This window comes from Balaenoptera borealis (assembly GCF_965194805.1).
Source record: "Balaenoptera borealis genome assembly, chromosome: 4".
Classification (NCBI taxonomy): domain Eukaryota; kingdom Metazoa; phylum Chordata; class Mammalia; order Artiodactyla; family Balaenopteridae; genus Balaenoptera; species Balaenoptera borealis.
The window spans coordinates 52,028,999-52,041,326 of NC_138861.1; the positions used below are offsets into that span (position 1 = coordinate 52,028,999).

A 12,328-nucleotide genomic window follows, 5' to 3' on the forward strand; every position below is an offset into this window, starting at 1 on the left:
TGTTTATAAACATTTATGAGGTATTATTATATATGATTAAGGATGAAAACTCTGGAGCCACACTGCTTCCAAATCCTCCTGATTACATGCCCTCAGGCAAGAGACTTGACTTCTCTGTGCTTCTCTTTCCTCTTCTGCAAAATGTGGATAAGGTTGCTGTGAAGCTTAAATGCAATATACATAAAGTGCTTTAAACAATACCTGGCACATAGCACTCAGCAAATGTTAGTTATTATTATCACTATTATTACATTTTAAAAAGATGCATCATGCTTGTGAACCACTCCTTAGATAAATTAAGTTTAAATCAGTAGTTACTGGGGAAATAAATGACAGTGCAAAACTATTCAGTTGATGCAAATGATTTTAACCGTAGACTGCTTTTTTTTTGGTGGTTCATTGAATTCAAAGTTTATATAAAGATCAAAGTTTATAAAAAGCACTACTCTTTTGCTACTAAGTGCAACGGTCTTAAAAAAAAGCCACTCAAAGAGTTTTTCTGAAACCATTGCCAGTTTGTCTCACATTGCAGGCCCCAATTTTTTGAGGCAGTAACTGACAGGCCTTGTAACTAATCAGTTTATAGTATATTAATTGGAATTGGATGAGACTGCATGTGACTGAGAACAGTTTCATTACAAGTGCCATTAGGCATCTATAACTGTTAGAAATTACTACACAAACTAGCACTTCTCAGGGAAATATAAGTAAATAAGAACTATAAGTAAGAAAACCTAATTTCTAGTCTGGGCTCTGCCACTGACTAACTGAATGTCCTTGGGGGAAAAAGTCACTTAATCCTGAGACTCATTTTATAATATATTATATAGGGCTATCTATACCTGCATTGTTAGTCACAAGGTTATGAAAAGGAGCCTGTGTGATGGATAATGTGTATGAAAGCACACTGTAAACTGTAAAGCACTATCAAGTATCATTAATACTGTGAACTCAGGATAAATTCCAGCCTGAATTTTGAGTAATTTTCCAGATAACTGGATATGTTTGAAATCAGGGAGTGGGGAAGAGTGTCTTAAAGGATGGAAATTTCTAGTTCCCATTCAAAAGAAATGTTCTTAACATTAACAACAGCTAACACTTATCTAGTACTTATCATGTGCCAGGTACTATTCTAAGCACTCCGTTATGGATATTAACTCATTTAATCTCCCAACAATTCTACAGGGTAGGTATCATAGCCCCATTTTATAGACAAGGAAAAGGAGGCACAAAGAGGTTATATAACCTACCCAAGATCACATAGCTAATAAAATAGCAGACCAGGATTTGAATCCAGACTATTCTTTTTTATCATTTGCTATATTGTCTCTCCATCAGTTGCTTTATCAATAACTATACAAAACCTTAATTGTAAATGTAACAATGGCTTCACACTGAAAAACAATTGAAAAACAATCAAATATCAAGTTGTAAGTAGTTTAAATTCTAAAATCAATCAAGCTCAATGCATATTTAATTTAATCTCAATGTAAATTATATTGACAATTTGTTATAAAACAAGGCTTGAGCAAGCTTTTAAGTCCTAACTCAGTAATACAAGGCAAACACGGAATTTTCATTCCACTTACTTGCTTCCACAAAAGCTTTCAAAGCTTCTAGTTGTTCTGCCCCAGATAACTGAATGGCTTTTTCCAGGATCTGACGATACCTAAAACAATAACAAAAAGAAAAAGTGTTTAGAAGGCACTATATAGTCTAATGCTAACTTTGATGTTTGTTCATTTCTACTTACCCTGGTTTCTTTCATAGTGCTCTAGTTTGTGGTTTTCTTTATAGTACACTACAGATTTTTTTTTTTTAAGTTTCCAGTCCGTCACAAGAAACACTAAATGTATAATTCAAAGTGCTACTTCTTCTAGTTTTCTTTACAGTATATCACCATTTTTAAAGTTTTCATGTCTATCACAAAAAGAGTAAATCTAAGTTAATGGATCTAAGGTGCCACTTTTTCTTTCAAGTTTTAGTTTTGAATTTAAAACGTCAATTTTCTTTCAAGTGCCTCAAAAGATAAGCTATATTTCCTTCACTAAAGTACACACAAGAATATTACTTGAGGTGGCCCAGAACCTTTTCCTTATGGACCTAATGAATCTAGGGTTACCAACAATAGGATAATGTTGACTATGCAATGAAGCCAAATATTAGAGATTAAATGTCTTAGTGTGTACAAAATACATTCCACCAAGCCAAATGTCCTGACAGAACATCCTTCAGTGCCTATTAGTTCTTTATTTGCATTCAGTTCCAATAACTATTCTGCCTAATATTCATGATCACACAAAATTCAAATCAGCATTCTACAAATGATCGGGAAATGTTAAAAACAAGAACACTAACATTAATTAGGCAATGGTAAGTTCCTTCCTAAACTGTAAACTCCATGAGGACAGGGATTTTTGTTTTGTTTACTGCTATATATACAATGCCTAGAAGAGTACTTGGCACATCCTAAGGACTCAAAGATACAGCAGTATTAGTAACATTTTATGGTTGGTACATTGGTATTATACTATTCTTTATCCCTTTTGTTTGCCTCAATCGTAATATCTATTGAAAGCATTAGTTAATGCATTTTACAAACCTAATTGCAATTATTCAGAACATTATCCAGAATATAGTCAAGAAATAAAAATATACAGATAGTGCCCAAACTCATTCAAACTTATGACTTGTATTTGTAGGGCACACCCTCAAGCTACAATTCAGCACTTACTGATTCTCAACTCATACAATATTCTCACAGCCTTGGTTATACGATTTCTCAAAACAGCAGTGAATCAAACTGGCTTTGTAAGAAAGCAGGTATACTGACAGAAAAGGTAGCTAACTCCAAAAGAAGAGACAAACAATTCCAAGAAAGCAAGGAAACATTATCAAGCTTTAAAATAAAAAATTGTCATTTTAAAAATTGCCACATTTGAGGGATGAAATACAGTTATCTAAAAATTTATTTACATTGAATATCTCATTCTCGGGAGTTCCCTGGTGGCCTAGTGGTTAGGATTCAGTGCTTTCTCTGCCGTGGCCCAGGTTCAATCCCTGGTCAGGGAACTGAGATCCCACAAACTGTGCAGCGTGGCCAAAAAAAAAAAAAACAAAACTCATTCTCTCTCTCTACATATATACATATATACACACACATATACACATATATTTTCCATATCTATATTTATACATTTACTTTATTGCCCTGGGCATGGTTCTAGTTAATGCATTCAATGGTTTATTATTTCTTTTTTAGATTGGCTTGTTTTTCGTAATCAATTAAATGAAGACTATGGCTAAACCCTCTTACTCTTAAATCCCAGTTATTTTATACTAATAAGATTGTATTCAAAGATGACGATGTCTCACTTATAAAAATTTGCTAATAATTTAAGTTTTAATATATACTTTCATAACTTATCAATCAACTAATCTGTATTGAGAACACCAAAAAAAAAAAAATCTAAATCAATGGAAAAGATGGAAAAGTGACTGATGTGGAGAAGATGACAAGTACCAAATATTTTTTCATTAAAAAATATTATGGAGGAAAAGAAACTTAATTAATTGAGGCACCTCGCATCTGTCCTATCCATTCATTATCATCAACAAATGTTTATCGAGCATCTATTATGTATGTGAACTAAAGTTCAGTATGTCAATTTCTGATTTCTTGGCACTTGAAAGGAATCTGGAGGTAAATAAAACATATACACATGAAAATGTACCACAGTCACTATCTAAGCTCAAAATGAGTGTAACAGGTATGTATTCACAGATCTTTCATTTACAGTAATGGTGAAATAGATATTGGACCAATCCTGCCTCCAAAACAACATAAAAAGTTGAAAGAAATGAAAAAAAAAATTTTAATAGCATAAAATCCTAACAAGAAAGAGTAAACAGAAGAGACTAAGAGCGCAAAGACATGAACCATAGCTTCTGCCTGAAAGCATTTGCTGACTGTGGAAAGACAGCTGAGAGGCAGAGAGGCACTTCTGCTGGGGAGAAGAAGTGGGCTCGGCTCTGGGGTGTTCTGCCATCTGCTGGAAACGCTGAAAGGCAAGTTGCAATTTCCGGCTGACTGATAAAACTAGAACAGGGATCTAAGGTTTTTTACCTGCCAATGGAGGAAACACTAGCACTTTGGAAGTACAGTTACAAATTCTATTCCAAGAATCATCTAGTAAGAAGACCAATAAATTTGGAAGCCTTGGTCCTAGACTCCTAACACTGTCAGGTGTCCGGCAGAAGGAAATGAAAATCCTCCCTGAAAGGTAACATCATAGACCTCCGGTTGTTTCTAAAAATACATTTAAAAATAATTTGCCCAACAACAAACATTACAATGCATACGACAATATTAGCTGGAATCAACAAAAACAACAGACAATAGCAACAAACAGGGACTACAGATACTGGAGTTACCAGAAAGACCGAAATACACTTAAGTTTATCAAGTTTATAGAGACAAAGACAAGCTTTTAAAAAGTTTCAGCAAGAAACTAGGAACCATAAAAAGTGTCATTTGAAAAAAGAATCACCAAAAGCTATAGAACTAAAAAATAATGTTACCAAAACTTGAAATTCGGTGTAGTTCTTAACAGCAGACTAGACACATTTGACGAACTGACAAACTAGAAAGTAGGAGAACTTATCCAGTATAAAGCCTTGAAATGGAAAGTGCAGAAGACAGAGTAAGGGGCACAGAGGGCACAGTAACAAGGCCTAACAAGGGTTTCACCCGGATCCTAGAGGAGAAAATAGAATGGGACAGAGGCAACATTTAAAGAGAGAGAGAGCTGAAAAACCTCTCAGGACAATGAATGATCCAATCCATTGATTCAAGAAACACAATGAAGCTTAACCAGGATAATGCGGTAGAGCAGCGGTCCCCAACCTTTTTGGCACCAGGGATGGGTTTCGTGGAAGACAATTTTTCCATGGAAGGGGGTGTGCTGGGGAGTGGTGGTGGTTTAGGTGGTAACGCGAGCAACGGGGCGCGATGGGGGCGGCAGATGAAGCTTCGCCCGCCGCTCACCTCCTGCTCTCCTCTGCGGTCCGGTTCCTAACAGGCTTCGGGACCATTAGCGGTCCACCGCCCGGGGGCTGGGGACCCCTGCGGTAGAGCATTTACAAAAATTGCCCACAATTCTTTTACTCTCTGTATCTATGCCCCTTTGCGATGTGACTTCGTAACTCTTCACATCAAGAGGTAGAGTTTATCTCCCTACCCTTTCATCTGGGCTTGTTTTGACCAATAGAAGGCAACAGAAATAGAAGTAAAGTGCCCGTTCCAAGCCTGGACTTTAAAAGAATTTGTCTTTATCTGCTGGAACGCGGCTTTGCCACATGAATGAGTCCAGGCCAACCTATTGGAGGATGAGATATGCAGCCCACTCACCTGCCACCGCCCCAGCCAACAGAGAAGCAGAGCTGCCTACCTGACCTGACTGCCTCCATGGAGCTGACTACAGGTGCACCTGGAGCCCCTGTGAAACCAAGACCACGTGGAATAGGGAAGAACCAACCAGCTGGGCCCAGCGCAAAGTACCAAACAACAGAACTATGAGCTAAATAACTGATTGTTGTTTTAAGCCGTGAAGTTCTGGGCCGGTTTATTTCACAGCAAAAGCTGATTGACATAGATAAGTAAAATCAAATCCACAGACACATCATAATGAAGTTGCAGAATATTAAAGACAAAATCTTACAGGTAAGTGCTAATATAATTTTTTAGAAGACAGAAATAATTTCCTAATTTGGTTGATCTTTTTTTTTTTAACATCTTTATTGGAGTGTAATTGCTTTACAATGTTGTGTTAGGTTCTGCTGTATAACAAAGTGAATCAGCTATATGCATACATATATCCCCATATCCCCTCCCTCTTGCATCTCCCTCCCACCCTCCCTATCCCACCCCTCTAGGTGGTCACAAAGCACCAAGCTGATCTCCCTGCTGCTTCCCACTAGCTATCTATTTTACATTTGGTAGTGTATATATGTCCATGCCACTCTCTCCGTTCATACCAGCATACCCTTCCCCTCCCCGTGTCCTCAAGTCCATTCTCTACACCTGTGTCTTTATTTCTGTCCTGCCACTAGGTTCATGAGAACCATTTTTTTTTTAGATTCCATATATATGCGTTAGCATATGGTATTTGTTTTTCTCTTTCTGACTTGCTTCATTCTGTATGACAGACTCCAGGTTCATCTACCAATGAGGTTGATCTTTAAGCAGTCTAAATATTTGGAAATGGGAAAGAGTAGGAGAAGACAGAAATTCTAGGCAAAAAAAATTAGTCTGAAATGCAGTCCAGTTTGCTGAAAGTAATATAAAACCAAAAGGTAGGTGTTTCGAGTTAAGGGCTCTGAGCCAAGCAGACAGACTGTATTCTGGCTTTGTCACTAGCTATGTGACCCCAGAGCAAAGGGTTTCACCTCTGTTTTCTCACATGTAATGTAAATACTATCACCTACTGTTTAAGATTTAAAAATGTAAGTAAAGTTGTGCTTGGCATATGGTAAACACTAGATTTTAGGGAACTCCACTCTTCAGATGGGAGCCGCTGAAACTTGTGTGTAGGAATAACAGAGAACCAGAGAATCTGTGTTAGAAGGGGCCTTTGAGGTCTGACCTCTGTTTTGTGTGTGTGTGTGTGTGTGTGTGTGTGTGTGTGTGTGTCTCTATTTTTTGACAGTTCTATTCCACTGTATTACTAGAAAGCTGTGATCCAAAGTCTACCTCTGTGAGGTAGAAAAATCTATTTTCTTTTCTGCAAAACAGCTTTTTTAATAGTCTAGGGCAGCTAAAAGGTCTCCCTTTCTCTCCTTTCTCCAGATTGACAGCTTTTTGTAAAATGAAGCATTTAGATTTCAAAGGCCTGACATTTTCCTCTGAATACCCTCCATACCACAGAACTGGGAAGGAAAAAAAAAAGGTCATATTTATATAGGATTGACTCAACAAAGACCTGTAATCCATGACCTCAAACCTGCCCTCAAAGAGATAACATTCTAGTTGGCAAAGCAAGAAGTAAAAAGACAAAACAATTAAGTGCCATCATAGAGGTAAACATAGGATGCCACTGGGCATGGGAAGAGCAACTAACCAGGTCCTCCATGTGTTGATGGTTGTTCAGAGAAGGTTTTTTGGAAGAAATAACATCTGAACTGAATTTTGAAGAACCACACAGGTTTTAGCCAAGTGAATAAGATAAGCTATCACAACAAATGCTCCCTCTCTCAAGGCTTTTCGCTTCTTCTAAAACTTTACATGAGATAACAAACACAATGCATAATATGTACAAAAGCAGTCTATATAATTTGCAAAAATGCTTCTCATGTGACAATTTCTTACATCAATTTCAGACTGTTGTGTTATTTCATAGTTATGGGAAAGCATTTCTAACTGAAGTTTTGACAAGGAAAGCAGTGTAGTCTGGTGGGTTAAAAATGAGCTTTTTAGGGGCTTCCCTGGTGGCGCAGTGGTTAAGAATCTGCCTGCCAATGCAGGGGACACGGGTTCGAGCCCTGGTCTGGGAGGATCCCACATGCCGCGGAGCGACTAGGCCCGTGAGCCACAACTACTGAGCCTGCGCGTCTGGAGCCTGTGCTCCGCAACAAGAGAGGCCGCGATAGTGAGAGGCCCACGCACCGCGATGAAGAGTGGCCCCCGCTTGCCACAACTAGAGAAAGCCCTCGCACAGAAACGAAGACCCAGCACAAACATAAATAAATAAAAAAAGTTTTTTAAAAAATGAGCTTTTTAAAGTAGACAAACCTGGTTTGAAATATATGCTCTGCACCTTTCCAGCTATTCATTGAGTCAACCAATATTTATTGAATAACTACTGTTATAGATATTCTGCAAATTGCTGGTAACACACAGTATCAATATTTTAAAAAGGAATTTACTCCATTACTTCTTAATATGGAATCCTTTGTTACTCAGCTCCTAACATAAAGCCTAAAACCACTGATATATTTCAAGAGTATTTCTCTCATAAAGCATGTAGCTGGCAGAACTGTTTTGTTATGAAAATAAATATGACACGTTCTTGCCCAGATAGGACCAGATATGTACCCACAGGCAAGGCCAAGACTTTCCTCAGGAAGCACTGGCTATCAGTTATCAAGCACATTATTTTATTTAATCTTCATAATAATCCTGTGTACTAGATTGTTACAGTAATGGCATCCAGTGTAACTTGGCCACTCTTCCCATAAAGAGGTAGATTCCATTTCCCCTCCCCTTGAATCTGGCCTGGTTATGTGACTTACTTTGACCAGTATTTGAGAACTGATGTTGTGAGACTTCCAAGGGTAGCTTTAAGAGACCTTGCAGCTTCCACTCTCACACTCTTGGAACACTCCCAAGGCCCTGTAAGGAATCCTCAGCTAAACTACTGAATGAGAGGCAGTGTGGAGAGAGACCCAGCCAACAGCTAGATGTGTATGCGAGTCCATTTTAGCCCCACCAACCCCAGCTGAGCTGCCAGTTGACTGCACTTGTATGAGTGGGCCCAGACAAGACCAGCAAAACAGCTCAGTAGACCCAAAGCATCTTGAGAAATTATAGTTGTTTTACACCACTAAGTTTTTGATTTCTTTACAGAGCAGTGAATAACTAAAGCACCCAATAAGGTGGATACTATTGTTTATCTGCAATTCAGAGCGGAGGAAGTAAATGCTTAGCTTAAGTTTCACAATCCTGCAAATACATGAAAACTTTATCTCTTCTGATAACTAACGCACTTATTTTTTTTCACCAAAACAAAAAGGAGAGCAGGCATGGAAAAAAAAATATAAGCTAGTTTTACTTTCATCCAAATCTATTAAAATTACATGCAAAACAGATTGAGCTATGAGACATATTCAACTTATTTCCAACCCAGGGATTATTACGTCGATACGTATTTACTAACTGCTTAATAATAATAATAGTAACAACGACAATCCTATGGCTGTTTCTAAGTGTCAGGTACTGTTCTAAGTGATGTAAGTGTGATATAAGTGCATATACACACACATACTCATTTTGTCCTCAGACAGAATATATATAATCATCCCATTTTCCTGAGAGGGAAATTGCCCCACAAAGTAGTTAAGCCCAAGATACACAGCTAAATTTCCCACTGATAAAGTAGATTACATTTACCACCAGACAAAAACATTACAGCCTACATAAAACAAAGTCAAGGTTTCAGTGGCCAGGTTAGAGCAGTCGTATCCTATTGAATGGATCAAAGTCATCTCAGCCGTAGGGATGTAAATTGGATCAACTTGAGAAGCACACTTTAAACAGAATGCATGTTCATTACAAAAAAAAAAAAAAAAAAACAGTGCTGTGAAATCTACAAAGAGAAAATTGACATCTATCTGTCTGTCTGTAACTAACACTGCTTGCAGGGCAGGCACATATCACAAATTTTAAGTTGGAGTGCACCTAAGCCTTTCACATAAATTCCGACCAAATTCCTAAACAATCCAGATCCCTGCAAACATCACTACTCTAAACATCCCGACCCATGTTATGGTGACATTCTGCCTACGTGCCCTTCTTCAGAGTTGGTGGCGGAGAGACAGTACCCAAAACACAACCCACAGAAGATGGTTCAAGTGGCTCTGAATGACATGATAGCGGCCATACCTCCTCAGCCCCCTCAGCCTCAAGAAGCCATCTCCCCGGAAAACTCTACACCAAGGTCCCAGAATATAAATTTCCCTTCAATCAAAAAGAAAAAAGGGGGGAGCAGGGGCAAAGAGAGGCCAGGATTCAGTGTGAGAGGCCGGCCGGCGATGGGAAGGGGCACCAGGGAAGGGTTAGAAGGCCATGGAAGCAGACGTCCCACAGACCGCGCTTCTAGAATCTTAAGATACCGGAAAGGATGCCATCAGGGACTGCAAACGTTGACAGTCACCCCAGATCTACGGTCCTGAGGGCTCCTTACACAAGGTCCCTTCCAGTTTTCTGCTGCTCCCAACATTTGCCTACACAACCGACCTCAGGCCCGCCCCCTTGGTCATCAGGCCCGCTCCTAGCCTCACATCCGAAAGCCGCCGTCAGTCCAAGGAGAACAAGTCTCTGGCTTTACTCTCCACCTCCCAGGCCCCTGGGAAATACTCACTTGCCCGCCAGATCTTTATGAGAGCCGCTCGAATTCATGAGCTGGGCCAAATCCTGTCGCACGGCTGCCGCCATCTTTCTCCCAGCTCAGCGAAGGCGGCGGGGCCTCTCACAGCCAAAAGAAAACGAGTGTAGTCCTCCAGAGTGCGGCTAGAGGGAACCCGAGATGCCACAGAGTAGCGCCTGTGTGGGCCAGACCGCCGAGAGTGGGAGCCTGCGTTAGGCCCGCCCCCAGGGTTGAGTGACGCGAAGCTTCACTCCTCAAGTCCGAGGCCGGCCCGGGCCTCCCAGGCTCAGGCGCGCACGCTCCCACTTCGGATTGGCTGATGAACTCCAAGAGGCTGAGTCTCTTGTGCAACCCCAATAAGTGCCCGATACGCAAAACTACCGGATTTTCATCAAGTTCCGTGTCTCACGTCTGTGGTTTACCGTTCCGTGTTCTTTAAGGCAGCCCTTAACTACCCGTGGTAAAGAACGAGTTGTTTTTGGTTACAATTCACCACAGACCGGTACTTTTTGTAAAGTGCAATAAAAAAGGTCCCCATTCCCCTTCCCACTCTGCTCCCTTTATATGGGTTGATCATACCTCCCAGTTTGTCCAGGACAGTGCCATTTTCCTTCTGTTCTCCTGGAGTAATTATTTATGACATGTCCTTTCACTCTACCAACTGTTCCATTTGGATGACAAATTATATGATCACCTTACCTTGATATGTAATTATATTCATTACTTATGTATCCTTATAGAATTTGTCTGAAATTTTTTTCTGTCCTTTCTAGCTTTCGCAAAAGATAGCACATTCTGCTCTTTTTTTCTCTTCTTGAAGATTTTACCATGTAAGTCCAGAGAGCTTCCTCATTTTTTAGAGCTGGAGAGTATTACATATAATGAGGGGATGCCATGGTTCATTTAATCCGTATAGCTAGACACTGAAGTTGTTTTTAATCAATCAACCAATGCTGCAGTGAATAACCTTGTATGTACATCATTTTATATGTGTACAGGTAGAATACATTCCAAGAAGAGAGTCAAAGGGTAGATGTACTTACAATTTTGAAAGATATTACCAAATTGCACTTTATAGGAATGGGACCATTTTGCCTTACAAGCAGCAATACATAAGAGTGCAAATTTCTATAGCCTTGCCTACAGAGGATGTTAAACTTTTGAACTTTTGCCACTTTATATGTGGAAAGAAGCATGTTCCCTCTTTTGGGAAGGGGAAAGAAAAGAAGACCAGAACAAGGAAATCCTTTGAGAAAGTAATGTGGTGATTACTCACATCAATTCAGATCTCACTCCATTGTTAAGAACTTAGTCAATATCACCATGCCTGGCAACAGTGAGACTGGAAACTTAGTTTCCTTTTTCCCGGGAAAAAGGAAAGGATGGTTTTGGAGGGACAGTCGGCAGTCTTTACTGCCATCTGTCCCTCTGACCATAATATCTGTGTGTATCCTTCTTGTAATACAACACTCATCTCTAAAGAAGAGTGTTCAATTTCCCAATTCAATTTCTCCAGCAGCTTAAAATCCAGGATGCCTGATGATGCACAACCCTCTCCATCAGTTTGGGATGAAACTTTTCATGGCACTGACACATATACACTATAAAACAAATTATCTGCCTCATGCACAAACATGTAATACAAAACAATAGTGGAGCAATTACAGGAGGAACCGGATAACCACAGTTACAACCCAGAAAAAGTAACAGTGGGAAACACAGCAGTTACTTGTCCACAGCAATGGTAGAATCCTGGGCAGGAATTATGAACACCCACTACCCTGGTTAGACACTAGTAGTGCATTTTGAGAGGATCATTGCATTGTTCGTTGTATTCTGTGAGCCTGAGCTTTGCCCTCTGAATACAAGTTAACTGGATGTTGGAGAGTAGTCCCTCTTTAGGGAAATGTTTTAGAGCTTGAACAATTGAGGGCATTTGTAGGCCAGGTCTGTCAGTGTTTTGTTTTTTTTTTTTTTAACATAATTTCATTGAATATTCAGTAAACTCTGTTTGCTTACAGACAGTTTCAGGGGCCAATAACCACACCCAAAGTTTTTTCTAGAAGTAGTCGTTAAATCTGCCCTATTTCTTGACTTCCACATGCAGCCCATTCTTAACATCTTAATCATGGCATCCTTGAAATCACCTGAAAGAATAAGCTTAGGTGAAAAGAGGACTTTATTAG

General features: G+C 39.5%; 1 protein-coding gene across 4 annotated transcripts in view; it reads right to left on the bottom strand.

Annotated features, from left to right (window-relative positions):
• COPS4 (COP9 signalosome subunit 4) overlaps positions 1 to 10,321 on the bottom strand; it is a 36,302-nt gene extending 25,981 nt beyond the window's left edge. Inside the window, exons 1-3 of one of the 4 annotated variants that reach the window (XM_082391173.1) lie at positions 10,137 to 10,250; positions 2,977 to 3,087; positions 1,590 to 1,669 (exon numbers count right to left, since the gene is read on the bottom strand). In XM_082391173.1, the coding sequence (XP_082247299.1) occupies positions 1,590 to 1,669; positions 2,977 to 2,990 (94 nt within the window). In that variant the 5' untranslated portion in view covers positions 2,991 to 3,087; positions 10,137 to 10,250. Of the gene's footprint in view, positions 1 to 1,589; positions 1,670 to 2,976; positions 3,088 to 10,136 lie in introns of all 4 variants that reach the window. The other 3 variants (XM_082391175.1, XM_082391172.1, XM_082391174.1) reach the window with 3 other exon arrangements.
• Between the last annotated feature and the right edge of the window lie 2,007 nt (positions 10,322 to 12,328).